The 19210-nt window shown below is 34.9% G+C and overlaps 2 protein-coding genes across 4 annotated transcripts; both read right to left on the reverse strand.

Annotated features, from left to right (window-relative positions):
• Nucleotides 1–2212: 2212 nt before the first annotated feature.
• LOC129309629 (uncharacterized) lies at nucleotides 2213–5600 on the reverse strand. Of its 2 annotated transcripts, none has more exons than XM_054951277.1 (5): nucleotides 5338–5600; nucleotides 4306–4462; nucleotides 4024–4074; nucleotides 3709–3801; nucleotides 2213–2681 (listed from the first exon to the last, which is right to left on the reverse strand). In XM_054951277.1, exons 1-5 carry the CDS (start codon nucleotides 5400–5402, stop codon nucleotides 2613–2615), a joined length of 435 nt encoding a protein of 144 aa, XP_054807252.1. In that variant the 5' UTR covers nucleotides 5403–5600; the 3' UTR covers nucleotides 2213–2612. The 2 variants fall into 2 exon arrangements, with proteins under 2 accessions (XP_054807252.1, XP_054807251.1); XM_054951276.1 differs by having other exon boundaries at nucleotides 5257–5594.
• A 1931-nt stretch (nucleotides 5601–7531) lies between these two features.
• Nucleotides 7532–17956, reverse strand: LOC129308794 (ATP-dependent DNA helicase Q-like 5). Of its 2 annotated transcripts, XM_054950167.1 has the most exons (19): nucleotides 16671–17952; nucleotides 16533–16586; nucleotides 16171–16283; nucleotides 15880–16092; nucleotides 15713–15791; nucleotides 15435–15488; nucleotides 15255–15329; nucleotides 14315–14368; nucleotides 14014–14058; nucleotides 13845–13939; nucleotides 13640–13769; nucleotides 13117–13215; nucleotides 12840–12895; nucleotides 12477–12579; nucleotides 9859–9987; nucleotides 8710–8879; nucleotides 8549–8573; nucleotides 8336–8451; nucleotides 7532–7907 (listed from the first exon to the last, which is right to left on the reverse strand). In XM_054950167.1, the coding sequence occupies exons 1-19, from the start codon at nucleotides 17832–17834 to the stop codon at nucleotides 7805–7807; spliced, it is 2877 nt and encodes a 958-aa protein (XP_054806142.1). In that variant the 5' UTR covers nucleotides 17835–17952; the 3' UTR covers nucleotides 7532–7804. The 2 variants fall into 2 exon arrangements, with proteins under 2 accessions (XP_054806142.1, XP_054806143.1); XM_054950168.1 differs by lacking the exon at nucleotides 12477–12579 and having other exon boundaries at nucleotides 13606–13769; nucleotides 16671–17956.
• Nucleotides 17957–19210: the final 1254 nt, after the last annotated feature.

Here is a 19210-nt window from a genome sequence, read left to right on the forward strand (position 1 = left end):
ATTTATTTTTGGTTTAGGGAAAATTTTTTCTCGACAATTGGTATTCTTAAATTACTCCCTATAATCTTTATTAGGGATAATTTTAACTAGTTCATGCATCTTAAAAAAAGTTATTTTTTTATATCATAAAAAACTAAAATATACTTTCATTTTTACTTTTAACTTTAAATAATAATACAAGGAGTAAAATTAAAAAAAGTAATTTAATTATTATAAGGTGTCTTATATTTTGAATCAAAAATTATTTCTACAAGGTATATTATAAATAAGATTGAAGGGAAAATGTTCTATCAAATCAATTTGTAAGTTATGATAGTATTTTGAACAAATTTTTTTTTTTTGTTTTGTAGTACCTTGATAATTTTTTTTTAACCTATGCCATGTTGGTCTTTTTTCTCCCACATGCCTCACATACTGCATGCATGCATTTCATGAGAAAAATTGTTACTGGTGAGAAGCACATGTGAAGCTTACTAGCTCACACTCCCCCCCCCCCCCCAAAAAAAAAAAAACTCAACTATATCATTCGTTTGAGTTACCTTGAAATTTGGATTTTTTATGCGCCAATGAAATTTGGAAATATTATCATTCTTCATTCAAAACCTTATTTTATGATTATTCCCTCAAGTGCTTTAAGCACTTGCAATGAATAAAAATACAGATATTTCCGCAGTCATATTACAACACACACATTTCTTGTCTTTGCTATTGAGTAGAACTATATATAAAAATCTGGGTCAATCTATCCTATTGAACCGGTAAACTAATCATTAAATTAATATCTTAACTAATTTAATAAAATATTTTATTTATGACCACTTTAATTATAGTTCAACCATGATTTTAACTATTAACTCTTAAATAAATATCTTAACTGATTTAATGACTAATCTGATTTTTAATATGGGTAATAAAACTGGCGTTAGAGAGCATTATTTTCTCAAGGGACTAGCAAGTAACGCCTGAAGACTAACAGCCAGTTTCCTAAAAAGCCATTGGAACAAGCAATATTGTCTTCCACCAATATTCGGTGGAAAGAATTATTTTATATGTTTGGACAGTTAGAATGTCAGAATGGAAACCCACATGGAAGCACGTGACCTTTGCATTCTGAAAGGACGAGAGAGCCAAGAAGAAGAAGAAGAAGACGACTCAAAACCTGTTTAGTTGCTTACATATTGCAGTCAAATAAAAATATTAAAATATTATATTTAAATGGTTTGCATTAAATTTAAACAATATTGCAGTCCGACCCAGGGAAACCACTTTGGTTTAGGAGAGGGTTTTGTGTTCTATTTCGTATGAAAGTGGATCAGAAGGGTTAGGCTAAAGTAGGAGTAAAATGGAAAATTGACTCCCGTACTTAAAAAAGAAAAAAAAACCTAAATACTATACTATTAAAAATATTTTCCTACATACGATAAATTTAAAACTTGGTTCATATCAAACTGAGTTCTATTTTTTTTTTATTTTAATATTGGAGTACCGAACTCAGTCTAGCGGAGGCTGAGTTCTGTGCTTATATATTGAAAAAAAAATTTAGAAGTCCAAGTGTAGGCTAAAGGTCTAAGTGTAGGTTGTCTTGCATAATTTCCCACTCAGCACCCCACTTCCTCTATCTCAGGAGCTATGTATTGCCAATACAGTTAATTCAGTTGTAAATGGGCTTTATAATAATGAAATTTTTTATGTGAAATTTAGTTGTAATTTCTCTTCTTTTTTTGGCCCAGGAGAAATTACACATTGAGATTTCTTGAGCCAAAAAAAAAAAAAAAACATAGCTCATAAGATAGAGGAAGTAGGGTTTTAAGTAGGAAATTACACATGACAGCCTCCATTTAGATTGTCAGCATACACTTGGACTTCTATTATATATATATATATATATATATAAGTACAAAACTCAGTCTCTATTAGACCAAGTTCTATACTCTAATAGTTAAAAAAAAAAAAATTAGAACTCAATTTGATATGAATTGACTTTTAAATTTACAGTATGTAGGGAAGTATTTTTAAAAGTGTAGTATTTAGGTAAATAATTTTTTTTTTTTTTGTAGTACAGGAGTCAATTTGCCGGGTAAAATTTTTAAAAAGTCAAGTAGATTAGAAAAACAATAAAATAAGCTTTGATGTTTAAGGAACAAAAAAAAGAGTACTTCTAGCAAGTTTCATTAGATAATAGATACGTGTTGAAAATCAAACCGTTAAGACATTGATTCAAAGGATAATGAATTGATCAAGATATTAATTTAAAAGATTATCAGTTCAGCTGAGAGAGTTGACCCAAATTTTCATACTATACTGCTAATACTACTAGTAAATATTTGGTGAGTTAATGTCACGGTCAAGTGAGGTATAGAATGAGATTGTAGATTGATGAAACAGATAGTTCCATTACATCAAACAATGCAATCAGATATATTTTCTAATTCTACTTTTTGAAATGAGAAAGGCCAAGTACATGAGAACCCAGAAAAGCAGCTTGAGCACGAGAACTAGCAGCATAAAGCCGTGGATGCTATTTTTCAGGGGTGAGGTGAAGATCACAGAATAGTAGTTTCAATTTTGTACGATGGTATGAACAGAAATTGCACCGTAAGCATCGCCATGGTTTAACTGATGATGGTTATTAGATGTCCAATAGCTGCTGTAAGGATTCCAAGCAACATACCAGCAACCACCTGCAGGATAAATAGGAGTATTTGAATTAAAAAAAAAAAAGGCACCGTAAAGAAAGAATTCATGATTACAACTATAATCCTTCAAATTGTCACTTCAGTTATTAGACACAAAAAGCTAATTTCATAATGTATTTGGATCGAGGAGAGATAATTTCACAATTTCAAAAAATGCTATGGAGAAGAGAAGGGGGAAAAATTAGTTCATTTTACACCAACTTAGGGATAATGCTTGAACCAAAACCATTTGTTTCCCTTCCCGTCTCCATTTTCTTGGTTTCCAATTTATCATTTAGGCATGTTATTGTCCATGCAATGAAGATTCATCATCATCTATATAGCATTATATAATAACACAGAAAGCTACCATTCTGATTGTATTCAAATTATGCAAGAGAATCAATGAAAACATCAGACAATAACCTTTAGAGGTCAATTGTATGACATGATAAGCCATGTACATATCCTAATATAACTGATAGCATTCGAGGGTTTACGTGTGTCACTAGAAGTCAAGAATAATGTGAAACTGGGTATCAGTACGTGAAGGAAGAGTTACTGATTGTAGGCAATACCGCAATAATGTAGTAGTTTAATAGATAACTAGGATTATCTATTTAGTTTTATTTCATTATGCTAAGGAAATTAGCTAGGTTTTGTTCAGATTTGTTTCTATTAAAAAAAACCTATCTGTATGCAATGGGGGATGTCAAGTTTGATTTTAAGAAAATATTTCAGTTGATTCTCATCTAAAAGCAGAATCTTATCCCTTCAATTCTCCACATATCAATACCATTGTGTAATCACAGGTTTGCTGTCCATATAGGGTTATATGACAGCAAAGCATACTACAATCGTAACCATAGATTTGCAAGTTCTAACACGGCAGATTATATCACATTCATTATTTTTGTGCCTGCCATAGGCCATTGCAAGCATTAGCTGACGGGATAATATGGTAGTTAGTAATTAATAATTATAAGCTAGCATTGTAACACAGTTTCCTTCATCAATCTTAGATCCACCTAACCTGGGGAGGGGTATGCCCAAGAAGTTCACGAAGTGGTCTGCTTTCAGCTAGAGGATGTTCAGCAGGAAGTTCATATACAATTTGATTCAAAACCTGGGGAAAATTCAATGATTCAAACTCAGAATAAACCAGCTAAAGGAAACAAAACAAAAGGCAAACATGACTTCACGACAATAATAGGCAAAACGAAAATGCTTCTGTGGCATTTCATTCTCACACATGCTGTGTGAGAGATAAATGGAGCATAATGTTCTTTGTAAGTAAAAGAAAGGACTATGCTGCAGAGTTAAGGAACAAGTACTATAGGCAGCATACCTCTGCTTGGCGTCCAGCTTGTAATCTTACACCAGTAGCATCATACATCACCTGCCAGCAGTTTCACATTAGATACAACTCTGAAAACATGAACCATTCATTAGCATTAGCATATTATCTAACTCACTTGTCGTTTCTGTGACAATAAACTAATAGTTGCATAGTACATGCGTGTCTATTCATGCATGTACAGAAAGGGAATTTCCATTATGACACTCCTTGATTTAAAATGGTTTTTTATTTCATTATTGCTTGATCTAAAGAAATGGAGAGATGACATACAATACAAGCTAAGATCAATGCAGTAGCAAACAGAGGTCCTCCAAAACCCTCCTGAAACCCAATAGCTGCAGCAAGAGCAGTTACAGTTGCTGAATGAGATGATGGCATTCCACCGGAACCAACAAGTTGCTTAAGATCCCATCTCCTTTCCTTGTACCTGAGAATCTATGAAATCTTAATACCTTTGGGAAGAACTAAGCAGCATATATAAAGATCAAAGAAGCTGTTAATTCTGCCCAGGAAGAAGCTCAAACATTGGGATGCTACTGGACGGAATTGCCAGGTTGCAAAACAAAACTCTGATTGTATCAACAATCAAAAGAAATGGCACTCAGAGTTCAATTTCATCCATTGGGATTCACACACATATCATTGATCTAAACTCCATTGCTGTTCGATGCATCATTTTTGGAAAAAGGTTAATAGAGTCTTGTAAATGCACAATGAAAGTGAAGTGCAGATAACAATTTTAAGTAATTATTTAGATAACCAATTGAAGGAATGTAACAGATAATTACAGAATCTTCTTTAGCAAACTACAGAGAAAAGCAAATCAACTTTCATTAACTTTAATCCCAGAGAAAAGCAAATCAACTTTGATTAACTTTAATCCCATGGAATTCATTACAACCAAAACAAAGAGCTGAGGTTGCCTCTTAGTCTAAGAATTTGGCAGGTGAAAGAAACACAGTACAAATCTTGAAATCTTGCACTACCTTAATCCTAAAACTGTTGCATGCAGATCAAGCAAACGATGGAACTCAACATCGAATACTCCATTTCATCACAGTATTACAAGTCGCCATTACTTCCAGAAAGACCAAAAAAACTAAACATAATATCTGAATTTCCTTATTTAAACCGTTTTACTTTTTCTCCAGAAACCTAATTCTGATCAAATTTGCAGTCAAGTTTCCCTGCATAATACGGCAAAGAAACAGGAATACCAACCATGATGCGAAGAATTTGGTGGATTGGGCAATGGCGAAAGAAACGATAGCAGAAATGAGGGGGTAATTAGTAAATACTGACGAAGACGACAGCGAAGACGTTGAAGCACGCATCACCGATGCCGAAGTGGCGGCGACCTCATTCATGGCTCTCGGATCTCCCAGAACAATGTGAATCGCTGATTTCTTTTATGAAGCAGAGAACGGTGATTCAGAGGAAAGAATACGAATACCGAGAACAATGACGAAGCTAGAGAGCTCAAACTTTCTTCCTCCCGCAAAATCCAAGGCCGTCGCTCTTGACTCTAGAGAGAGAGAGAGAGAGAGAGAGAGAGAGAGAGAGAGGCGCTTTTCGCTGTTAGATTTATATGCTGACCGTTGGTCTTAGCTTCCTCAGCTGAAGATGCCTCTCTTCTTCATGGATGTCTCGAATATACCCCTGCCCACTTCACAATTTCGATTTTTTTCCCGGGATATTGCAATTTCATTTGAAGTTTTATTTTTATTTTTTTAAAAAAAGGAAAATGAGATTGGAAGTTTCGGATCATGTTTTACGCATGACTTTAGATTAGTTCGCAATCATGTGAAGAGAATAATTGATTATAATTTTATTTAAAAAAATGCGGACAATGATATATACTTTACGACATTGTTAACCTTCTAAAAAGTAGTCAAAATTAAAAAAGTGCATATTTATTCAATTATACTATAATTAAATGTCCTATATAAATATTTTAATAGTGATACTTGAAATTTCAATAAATATTTTTTTAAAAAAATATAAAATAAAGTAAAAAAAAAATATAATTGAAAGAAATTATAATAGTTATTAAATATCCTGTGTTTTAAACTAAACAAGACTTCTAAAACACTGGTTAATTGTGAACCGGAGAGGAGGCATGCTATAACTCGCAAGATACTAAGATCTCTCAACTAAAAAAAAAAAAGAAAAAAGAAAAAGAAAATTATTTATTATTCAGCAGGTGTAACCACCAAATGCCTTGATTTTTTTTTTTTATAAATTGAATTGACTTTTCAACTTTTTTTATGAATATAGATTCGTTGATTTTATGGGTCTGGCATTGCTTTCCTTTTGAAACTTACATTGGCCTAGCATATTAAAAATAAAGGAATGAATCTTCTGAAATTGAAATACAAATAAATACGCAATTTGTTAACTTGTCTCCCAGGACACAAATCCAAAATCCTCATGGAAGATTAGGTAGGGAACACGGGTTTTGTGCTTGTTGGCTATTTGTCACAACTATCAACCTTTGAATAACCTTATTTTCAGGAAAATTTCCACTTATTCACCATCCTTTTTTCTACTATGTTTGGGATCGGCGCTTTGGTGGATACTCTTAATACAAGAACTATGAATTTTCAACTGAAAATTTTATGATCCTTTATCTGAAGAGGAAATTCGTAAGCCTTAACATTCTTAACATGCAACATTCTGACAGTGTTAATAAATCTCACCTTACTAGCTATCTTCCATACCACTGATATTCTAATGACCCATGAAGACCTCTTCTTCCATGTCTTTAGTTTTTTCCCTTTGGATGCATTTTAATGCTTTGAATTTATGACTTTTTATTCTACATTGGTACTCTTTTAATATTTATAATATTTGACCGTTTATCATCAAAAACAAAAAAAAAAAAATCCAAAATACTCCTAGAGGAATGACAGAAATATCGCAAGAGAATAGTCATAATAGTTCTCTATGATCGGAACCTTCTCGGATAATGCAAACATTTCCACGAGATATTGAAAGATTACGTAAAGTTTGGGATAAGGGGAGGGGCTGATTTTCAAAAAAGAAAACACAAAAATCATGACCTGCAAGAGCTTCATACAGTCATGGACAAGGAGATATCAGCTAAAACATCATCCAGACAAGAAGACACCTGATTCATGCCGTATTCCAACAACTATGGCACTATTTATAGAATACAGATCTATATACTCCTTCCAGTCTTGTATAAAAATCGCCTTATAAAAGAATTTTATGATTTTAAATATAACTCACTTTGTAGGAGTTTGTGTAGCATTAATTGCTTTATTTCAAATATGCCATTCTTCTTAGTTTTTAAGGAGATAAAGAATGTTTTTAAAATTTATGATATTTATCAAAGGTAATAATGGAAATCAAAGCAATTTTCAGACAACTTTTATGATGTGATAACTTTTCCTAATTGTTGTAAATTAGTTATAAATGGCTTATAATAAGAACACCAGGGAAAATATATATATATATATATATATATGAAATATATAACCAAAACTGCTTTACTATTTACAAGCCAGTATGTCTTGTACAACGTGGATTACTTCATTTTACATGCAAACCTTGGGGTTCACAAATCAGGCAGCAGTAAAACTGTTTCTGTTTTCAACCTATGGCTATGGAGCTTACCCACCTAATTCATGCCATGACTCATATCTAACAATTGGATAGTTCAATAACAACTTAGCTTCTGTTTCAAAATATGCATGTGCATTAGCACCATGGAATCCGAATCTATTTGCCAATCAGATGGTAAACCTTATCTTAAATGGCTAGAGCTGCCGTCTTTTCCAACAAAATTCTTGAGTTCTTCCTTTGCGGCTTCCATCACCGCCTGAAAGTCCGCATGCCTATACCGTCCCCTGAAAACAGTAATTGATAATCCAGCCTCATTATTTTACCGGGATTGATCAGACACGTCAGTGAACTTAAAAATGGTCATTTTGGTAAAAACAAGGCGGGACAAAGAAAATGGGGATGATGAAAATTGATAGTGAAGTTAGGAATGGAGCATGCACTAAAAAATTGTCAGTTTTGTTTCACTCATTTTTTTTTTCAGACAAGATCTTTAAGCACTAAATTGCGGTCAATAACATAATCATCAGTTTAGTTTAGCAAGAATTGGCCTTAATGTGTAGGAACAACATTCAAATTATACAATTTCATCATGACTTAAAACACAGATTTTGAAACTCGTCGAGTCTTCATTCTGAAAATTTTTCTACCAACAAAATAGATGCCAATCCGCTGAATGCAAAAGTATCAGCCATTTATCTATGTATTTATTTACCAGAAATGAGTTTTAGACCAAACAGCGGAAGGATAGGCTGGGCTTGCAATGCCGTGCATTATCCTTGCAATGGCTCTTGGCGTGAATTTGGCCTGTGAATTGCTCTGTAGAAAGACCTGTTCATCCGAAGGAAGTAAGTAACTATAGTTTTCCATTTTCATTATATGCATCAAGCAGTCTTAGAATGAAATTTATGAAAATATGAAAACACACCTTTATATCTGCCCGCAAAAAAGGACTGCAAATGTAAATATTAGAAATGAATATTATGATTAGCATAAAGCAGAATTATTTAATAGTCATCACAATTATAAAATGATTAAAAACCAGTTTGGGTATAGTTGAAGATTTAAAGCAACCAAAAAATGAAGAACCTGCTTTGATCCAACTTCTTGTACATGGAATTATTATCGACTCCAGCAAAGTAATCTAATATCTTTCTTTGCAAGCATGGTGTGTGATTAGAACTACTGCAACCTGGCATCTTGTCACAAATATTTACTGCATGATATGCCGCATCAAACATTGCATCCAGTTTCCGTACCTTATCAAAATGCAGATACAATAAAACAGGCTGATTTCAATAATCGAGTGTCATATTGGTGTTGAGGATATTGATCAAGTGTTCGAAATGACATTGAGAGAGGAGAAAATAAAACAACCAGATCAGTTAGCAAATCTGGATGTTACAAATGCGATGTATGTTACCTGACATGCTAATCGATTCTAAAAATAGAGTAGAGTAAGTTTTATCACGGGTTTAAATCAATGAGGTGAATGTTAGACATTAGGAGGAGACTCCACCCATGCAGCCAAAATCCATAGCCTTTGCAGGAGATCAAAGGAAGTCAAATAGGGAGAGGAGTGGGACTGATGGTCTATTGAAGGCACAAGGTCACATACGCACAGAGACAGTTAAGGAGAGGGAACTGACCGAGAAAAGGCAGGATAATTTTCTGGAAAGAGAATTGGGTAGGGTTGAAGAGTCAGCTCTTGAGAGAGCCAGCGCTAGTCTTGTTCTTTTGTTGTGTACTGGTGTCTGAAACTCGGCCGTGTTTGCTATGTCATTTTGTGTATTTTATCCTAGTGTGATTTGGTGGTATGTTGTATTCTTCTAGGATGGAGAATCCCCAATTCCCCAGTCAACACAATATCAGGCCTTAGTGCGTCTCATTGTTTTCTTTTTGGCCTTTGCTTCTCTGTTCTTGGCTGTGAATGAGATATCGTGTAAGTGCCCCTGTATGTTTGTTCAAGACTGTATCTTGTTGCTTAATCAGGGTTTCATTTGAATATGGCTCATAACTCTTGAAAAGTACAATACTCTTCAATAGAATAAATAACCTATGTTAGGGACAGCGTCCAGGTGTTTGTGTGTACAGGAGTGAGATCTTTAACAGTATCACAAGAACATAATCCCAAGCAAACATGCATGGGATTTTTGTCCTAAAAAAAATATCACTAGACATACTGAATGAATATTTTCCTAATTCAAAGCTTAATTTGATAATAATAAAATTAATCACCTTTGATCCTTCAAACTCATATAACCATCGTGTAAGATCTGCCGACAACGAAAAAAAATCTGTTGGTGCTTTGACAATGATATAGCAATAGGCCGAGTCCTTCGTGTCAAAAGTTATTTCTCCAAGCAACTGAGAAACAACGTCACAATAAGGCTTTATAAACCATATAGCATAATATCAAATAAAGAACAAATAATTATTCGTGATTGAAATAAGCATGTAATTGTAGTGTATTGCTCAAATGAGATGGATGATAATGATTTGAAAGGCATCGAGAACAGAGAAGAAAATATGAAAATTCTCGAGGTAACTAAACAATTACCCAGGCATGAATTACACATAAGGGAAAAAACAGGAATAATAATACAAAGAAGTGATAGTAGCATGAAAAGATAAAGATTAAAGCGAGATGCGATGCATTGTCCTCTGACAAAATCATCCACAAATTTATCGTTTTGTAATTGTTTTGGACACAACGCCATCAGTTACACTTCCATTTCTTGCGGATTCGTCAGTGGTTCTGACAGCATTGTTCAGCAATTTTTGGCACAGTGCAGAGCTATTTAGAAGTAATATTCTTAAGCATCAGGATCCATAACTTACACATGGGTAACAACTGAGTATATAAAACTAAATAAATTAACAGTTTAACTTGACACCTTGACTGTCCATATCGTCGTCTGACGTGCAATTTGTAAAAGAGATATTAAAGAAAGATAGTTAATTAGTTAGTTAAGATTGCTGGAGGAATAAAGAGAAGTCAGGTTAGTGCGTGCGTGCGTGTGTGTAGGGGGATGTGGAGACCTGAGAGTATGCTTAATAAAAAATTCAGAATATCTCTCTTCTCTCTCTTTTTCTCTCTCTTCTGTTCTATTTCTCCCTTCTTTCTCTTCTATCCCTTCTCTTTTCCTATTCTTCCTACCACTACTATCAGAGCCGACGATTCTCGGCTATTCTTCATGCCAGAAACCCGTTCCCATAACAACCAGAGAAACATGGCAGGACAGTCTGATGGCCGCTTTCGTGACACTGAGGAAGAGCTTAGGAAGGTGTCATCTTTACCTAGTATTGTTCAAGAATTGTCAGCCCAAGTTGCAATATTAGTTCGTGAGAAAGCAGAGTCGGCCAACGAGGGAGGCAGCCACACTGGTAACAGGCCTGGGCGTCCAAGAAATGAGACTGGTCGACCAAGACATGACAACATAGACTACCAACCACCGACAACCTACACAAAGATAGAGTTTCCACGCTTTCAACGGGCAGATGTGTTCGTGTGGATTTAAAGTGTGAAAAGTACTTTCAGCTTGATGAAACTCCTGAAGAATGGAAGGTTACAATGGCCAGTCTTCATCTAGATGAAAAGGCCTTTTCTTGGCACCAAGCGTTGGAGCGAAAACTTGGAGAGACGCTGACTTGGGCAGACTATGTGGAAGCCTTAAAGGTTCAATTCGGATCATCTTACGAGGCCCCAATGGAAGACTTGATGAAACTGAGACAGACGGGTTCCCTGGACGATTTTAATGATGACTTCGATGCAATCGTGTACAAGCTCCGATTGCCTGAAGACTACCTCGTGCAGGCGTCTGCAGCAGGGCTAGACGAGGACTTTGCTGCTCAAGTTCGTATCTTGAAGCCTCGATCATTGCAAGAAGCTCGGAGCATCGCAAAAATCCACGAAGTCAATCTTCGAAGAGCGGGAGACACACGAAAAGGCAACGAGTCTTAATTTTCGTGATGGGTATCAGAATGCATCGTTGGGTTCGGACAGGTGGAAAGGACCAAAAAACACATTTGGTGGTTGTGGGTCCCAACATGTTGAGGATAAAAACATCCTTTCCATAAAGGTCATTCTTTTTATTCGAAAACTGTTCCTGATTCATCTGTTTCTTCGAGCGCAGGGGCCTCCTCTTCAAAAACTAACTCGAAATCACAAAAAGGTTGAGCCCAGAAGAAGTTGATGAGCTTCTAGTCAATAACATCTGTTTTTATTGCCATCAGCCATTCTTTAGGGGTCACAGCAGTCCACAGATGCAGCAAATGCAATTGCAACTCATTGAGCTCCATCTTGAACCTGAAGAAGAGAACGAAGATGATGTTCACATTCAGGGAAGTCTTGGTGCAGCGAAAGGGGCTTCCGGATGAAGGAGGCAACTGGGATTCACTTTTTTAGCTGTAGTAACAGCATCAGGCTTTAATGTAACAGACCCTTGTGGTCAAGGGTTTTTGGAGTGGGCAGTATTGATGTGTAATTCGTGAAAGATATATTAAAGATAGTTAATTAGTTGGTTAAGATTGTTAGAGGAATAAAGATAAGTCAGGTTAGCATCTATGGGTAGGGGGATGTGTAGACGTAAGAGTATGCTTAATAAAAACTCTCTCTAATCTCTCTGTTTCTCTAACTTATTTCTGTGTCTTCTATTTCTCTCTCTCTCTCTCTCTCTCTCTCTCTTCTTTCCCTTGTATTTTCCTGTTCTTCCTACCACTCCATGACAGGACATTCGCACTGCAAAACTGGAATCTAAAATATTCAGTTACTTGGAACCCAGGACTCTTGGACTTTGAAAAGGTATTATGCACTCATGCAAACTCATGATAACATGAATTCCAATTAACGAGACCTTTAGATTGTGCAATTGATTTGATAGCTCAACAACTGTAACTCCCATGTCATTAGCCACAGAGGGCATGTCAAAGACATATAGCCCTTGCTTATTTTCAGACCTGAAAATCAAATAAAAGAATTCAGTCAAACAAGATATTTACAAATTGGGTAGCATTAAATTGATTTTAGAGTAATAATAAATCAGGAAAAGCCATATCCCAAACAACTTAGCACCCAGCATGTATGCTATTGAAAACTTGGGAATGATGGAATCCAATCCAACTCCCCATGCAAGATCATAATATTAAACCTAACAGAATAGCCATCCAATAACAGGAAAATTAATTTAAAATCAAATGTCCGAAAAAACAATCTTCACCTTTTCAGAATTGCAGCAACAGCAGAGTCCTTTTGGGCAAGTAATGTAGGGAGAGTCTGCAATGTGAAAATTTTGATGCATCTCTAGTTACTCAATTATTTTTGTATGTAATGTATTCAAACTAATGTATTTCTCTGAAGTTCAGTTGAGTAAATAAACATGAGATTTAATTGTATTCTCTAGACTTGTAATTCAACCAATGATAACCAGTGCGCCTAGATTGAGTGAGCCAATCATGTCCATTTGTGTGTATTCAAAGGCTTTTATCCGCACAAACCTTGTGAAAACTCAAAGTGCAAGTGGTATTTATCTGTGGAAGTAAACGTATGTACTGCACATTGCCCAGCTCCAAGCGCGTCAAAAGTGTCAGCATCACCTAACAAAATATTAATAAAGAGTTTAGCCCCAGAGACCTATTTCAGACTCAATTGTAACATGGTTTGAATGCGAAAAAAATCTTCATTCTCTCAAGTTACCTAACAACTACAAAATAATAATAATAATAATAATAATAATAATAATAATTTTTCACAGGTACAATCATCATCTCCAGTTGAACTGCATAAAATTGATTTTAACCAGAGTGCATTTTGGAAACATCAGCAAAGGAACCACGTTAATTATTTATATCCATTCAATAAACAAAATTTCACGCTAATAGGATGACTTTAAAAAAAAAATTGTCATACAAAGTATCGTTTTACATTCAAGATCAGAACATCAGCATGACTAAGTAAAAGGAAGGGTGTCTGGGTTTTTAAAGTACACAAATTGAAGGTCTGATATGTTGAGTAGTAAACCTCTTCCTTTATATCAAACCTGCGTGAAGCAGATTCTTTGATCAAGGAACATATTTGGCCGTTGGAAATTCTGTCAGCAGGAAATACTTCGCAGAGGAACTTGTTCACCGCATATTCATCTACTCCATCACTGAAGACAAAATAGTGCATTAAATTTGATAGCAATGTAACAGTCCCAAAGGACGTAGAAGAAAGCATATATTACCTGTACATTAGACTACGGAGTTTGACATATGTCTCATCATCATAAAATAGGTGGCAAAAGGACAACCTCCCATCCCTTCCAGCACGTCCAATCTCCTACAAATCACCATTCATGTTATCTTACAAAACCTAAGAAAGAACCTATGGCTATTAGAATATAAAAGATCTACCTGCACATAATGCTCAGGACTTTCTGGCAGACTGTAATGAATTACCTGAACACAGGTAACCAATTTATAGAATCAAAAACCAACATAGAAAGATCACTTGTATTGGAGTTAAATACCAATTTATGAAGCACAAAAAAAAAGTAATGTTTGCAAAATGGCATTTTTAAGTACAAAATTATCAATAAGAAACAACTAAACGCAGGGTGAACATGATAACATGAATACATAATCATAGTGTAATTTTACTGTCAGAAACCAATAGGTAAAAAAAATGTAGGAAGCAAAATGTAATGAGCCTTACAGCTCCAACATCCCTTTTGTCTAATCCCATGCCAAATGCAACAGTTGCAACAACCTTCACCAAAAATTACAAGGTACATCAGTTGGCAAAGTAAAATGTCATTTGAATCGCCAATAGAGAGGGTACATGCAAAATATTCTTATTACATTGGCCTCCCTTCTATGTTATCATAATTACAAATACCTCCCTTTTATTTTTAAAACTTATAGAAATCTCTCTTAAAATCAATAATCAAAAAACACAAACCTCTCTTTTACTTTCAATATTACGTTTACATCCACCCAACTATTAATTGACCATTAACTCACATGTGTTGGATTAAAATACTCCCTTTTAAACCATAAATGTTATCTCAAAATCATTCAAGTTACTTAAAAAAATTAATGCATGTATAAATATATATTTTACCTTTTTTAATTCACATTTAAAATTTTTATTTATCCAGACTAATGCATTTAGTAATTTTTAAAATTTTAAATACATAAGTTGTCAAAAAATAATATTTCAGGCATGTATGTAAAAAAAAAAAAAAAACTTAATGAAATCAGGATTCAATATACTAAGAAATAAATTAGTCAGTGTAATTTATGTTTTTTTTCTTTAAATTTTATTAATTTTAACACAATATTTTTAAATTATTGAGATATTTAATTATTTAAATTTTCCTTAAATGGGGGAAGATAGAGTAGACAATTAAATTACAAGGATAAATTAATAATTTGACATTTTTCAACATTATTGCAAATCAAAAATTAAAAATTTTAAAATCCTTAACAAAATACTTCTAACGATATTAAAAATAGGACTAAAGTGTAAGTTTTGAAAATAGAAGGGAGGTCTCTATAATTTTAGTAAAACAAAAGGGAGCTCACAATATTTTATTCGTATCAAAATGCATGAGCACACCTCAAAATTTATGATAGAAAAAAAATGATCTTACCACCCTGATCTTGTTGGAACCAAACAACTCCTGCACATAGCTACGCTCCTTTGCAGGGATACTGCTATGATAACTCTAGATAGTAGTAGTTCATAATTATCATAAGATTTACCATCCAGCTGTAAAGATTACACAAAGAAATCTAAGGCATCATATCAAAAGTGTAAACATGGTGCTAACCTTCGCAGAGATATTGTTGTCACTCAAGTATTTGCTAATTATATCAGCTTCAGACTGGAACAGAAAAAACACAATTACCGACCCCAAAATATCTAAATCCTAGGATATTCACCAAACACAAGGAAGTCCACAAAATTTGGCAATTTTTCATGCATAAATTGTACACATCTGGTACTACGATTTGCTGCAACGGAGATTATTTGCAATATCATGATATGTAAGCTCCAAGAAATCTTCAGCTTATTCCGTATTCTTAACAAGTAAGACCGTGTACACACCTGAAATTTGCAGTATATGATGATGCTTTGAACTTCCACATATGGAGGAGACTTGATCAGCATCAACAAGTCTTTCATTCTATCATTTTTAGCAATGTTGAAATATTAATATCTCAAGTTTAACAAATCCAGATTTGAAGTTCAAAATATAGGAGCATTTAACTTGCCTATTTCTTGCTAAGGAAACAGATAAATGCAAATTATCCGATAACTTTGTCTTCTGAATAAGATTTGTGCAAGGAATATCTAAAGCAGACATGATGGAATTTAAAGTTATGGCTGTAGCAGTCGCTGTCATTGCCAGAATAGAACCTGCATTTAGCTTATTGCGGAGAAAAGATGCCCTGAGCCTCATGAATGAAGGGCGAAAATTGTGTGACCTGGAAAAAGTTTAAACTGTCAATATAAGATAGGTATGAATATGTTGACATCATCATATGGAACTGGAACTTCCTCACCATTCAGATATACAATGGGCTTCATCAACCACAACAAGAGAAACAGTTGAAGAGGAAGAAATTACTGACATGAACTCTTCATTCAGTAACCTCTCTGGTGAGACAAAAAGCACCTGAGTAAATGATAGATGCGAAAGCAAACCTTAGACAGTGGCAGAGACCAAACTCGTGCATGCATCTCAGAATCGATATCATCATTAAATTCGATATGAGGATCAAAGTGATAAGTAAAGGATCTTATAATTGATACCAATACATGAAGTAAGATAAATCAAACTGCAAGACTGATCATATTTCAGCATAAGCAAATGAGAGAATGTACACATGAAGCCAGAACTACATATAATTGTCGGTAATCCCACCTTTAATGCACCTTCTTGAAGCTGCTTCAGCGTTTCAGAGGATTCTTCAGGTGTCTAAAACAATTAAAGAGAAAAAGGTCACAGCACAAAATGAAATAATTTTTTTCTCCTGGAAAGTGAGAAAGGGTATAAAGTTACCTGACTGCTGCATAGAAACCCTCCATTAATCATAGGAGGCAATTTTCTTTGTTGATCAATCATCAAGGCTACCAATGGACTGACGACCAGGGTAATTCCAGGTAAAATCATTGCAGGTAACTGATAACACAGGGACTTTCCAGCACCAGTGGGCAAAATAAGCATAGTCGACTTTCCAGCAAGTACCAGCTTGATTGCCTCCAACTGACCATCCCGAAAAGCATCGTGGCCATAAACTAATTGTAGCAACTTCACCAGGTTCTCGTCAGATGGGACATCTCGAACTGCTGAAATCGCCTCTTCAATCATTTCGCAATTAAATTCTTTGGTTCCACGAGGATCCCTGGACTTCTTTTGCGCTGTCCGCACTACAAACGTATCCTCCTTGGGCTCGTAGACCGACTGCATTTGATCCTCATCTTCATGTTTCGATTTAACTTTATCTCTCATGTAACTTCTACGCTTACTATATGCAAAATTTTTCTTTTTCCCACGGTTCCGAGACTTCCACCTCTTGCTATTCAGGTTCAACCTCACAAAATTTCCCTCGCTGCCACATTTTCGCACCTTTATAGATGGCGCCGGCACATTAGCTCCAATGAGATTAGGATGTCTCTTTCCTAATTTTGTCATATTCCTTGCACTTAGACTTTTTCCCTCTAAACCTAGAGGAATAGAATCACCCTGCTGATAATAACTTTCATTACTCTCGTTCTTGAGGCCTGGATTAGATGCAAAATCAAGGGGAGGTTCATTTCCAGATGAATCTGCAAAACTGAGGAATGGCCTTCGAATTTTCGAGAAAGACACGGACTTGGAGAAGTAGCCAGCTGGGAGGGTTTCAAAGTACTGCGCAGTTGACAGTTGGGTAACACAGTCAGAAGGTCGACGGATTTGGAAGGGTGGAGTAGGGTGGCCAAAGGAGTTACCAGGCAATTCTTCTTGAGTGAATTCCGGTTTGGACGACGCTTTTGTTGGTCTTGAAGAGCGTAATTTGGGTTTTGAATATTTCAAGCAAGACGAGGAAGACGATTTCAATTTATTAGGAACGAGAACAGGTTTCTTCGTCGGCGGCGGCGGATGTGAAGGCAAGGCTGATGGAGGCTCTTCTCTGGGGGGCGTAGCGGAGACATGAGAAGCATCTGAGTCTGAATCGGAATCCATTGTTTCGTCGGACCGGAGCAAATTATTGGAAAAATAAAATACCCAAATGACGCGGGTGTTCCATTCCACTTTGGAGCTTCGATCTTGCGCATGGATGACCAAAATTTCCCGCCAAAACGGCTCTCTCGGTGCAGTTTGGGCTGGTTTTGGAAATCCGACAGTGTTCTCAGCCCAACACTTTTTTGCCTCATCTTCAGCGGACAAAGTAAATGTCTAGTTGGTGCTAGTGGATCGGGTTATAAGCTGCCACTTAAATACAAGATTTCGGTCCGAGGCTGTCTGAAATGCATCCCAAGTCGTCAACACTTGTTTTGTGACGCCCTTCACCCCAGCAAGAGGTATGTATGTTCATATATAACCAACAACAATGAATATTACCAGAGTTAAAAACTAAACCGGCTAAAATATTAGTTTAAAAATTAATAGTTAAAATTGTAAGTGAAACATGATTGATCAATTATAAACAAATTATTTTATTAAACTAATCAAAACATTAATTCAATAGGTTAGTAAGTTAATTGATTGATTTGACTCAATTTTCATCATGTATCATATACATAAAACCAATCAAGACACCGAATACATAAATATAACTCATTCTTTGAAGTGAAATTCCAAATTTTTTTGGTAAAAAAATTTCGAAGTTTTGGTTTTAAATGAATAGGAAACGCTGATATTTTATATTTTTTTTAATGTATATGTCAAAATTCATCTAATTATCAATACTTTCTTTTTATATTTATTATTTCGAAAAAATGCAGGTTTATTTGCTTATGTCCATTATAATCACTTTTCCATCAAATTTAAACATTTAGGACCTTTTTTCTCATTTCATCATTTACCCAAATATAATGGGTCATAATTATATTTATGATAAAATCCAAGTGTTGAAATTTGACTAGAGAACGGGTTATAAATAATGAGTAGAGTTAAATTGAAACTAAGTTTTTCCTTTTATTATATTTTTTTCTTAAAATGATTTTCTTATAAATTAGTTTTCATAAGATATTTATAATATTTTAAATTAAAGAAGTTAGGATTTTTTTCACATACTGCTCTCGTTTATTTGAACAAATCCAGTCATTAGAATCCGGATTAACCATGCTGCAACGGGGGAATAAATTCAATGAAACAAAAGATGTTAGATTTTCTTTGGAGTTTTATTATGACTGTGAAGAGGCATTTTGGGCACAAAGAGCATGACAACTCTGGATGAGGCACGGAGACCGTAACACTAAATACTGCTATAGTTAACAGGCAAAGAAATTCCAATCTTCTGTTGAGAGTCAATGATCAGGCAGGAAATTGGGTTGAAGACCCAAATCTGATGGAGACACTAACTATTCATCATTTTACAAACATTTACTGCACAACCA

The sequence above is a fragment of the Prosopis cineraria genome, unplaced genomic scaffold (assembly GCF_029017545.1).
Source record: "Prosopis cineraria cultivar Desert tree isolate PC_DT_omini unplaced genomic scaffold, ASM2901754v1 PC4, whole genome shotgun sequence".
Classification (NCBI taxonomy): Eukaryota; Viridiplantae; Streptophyta; class Magnoliopsida; order Fabales; family Fabaceae; genus Prosopis; species Prosopis cineraria.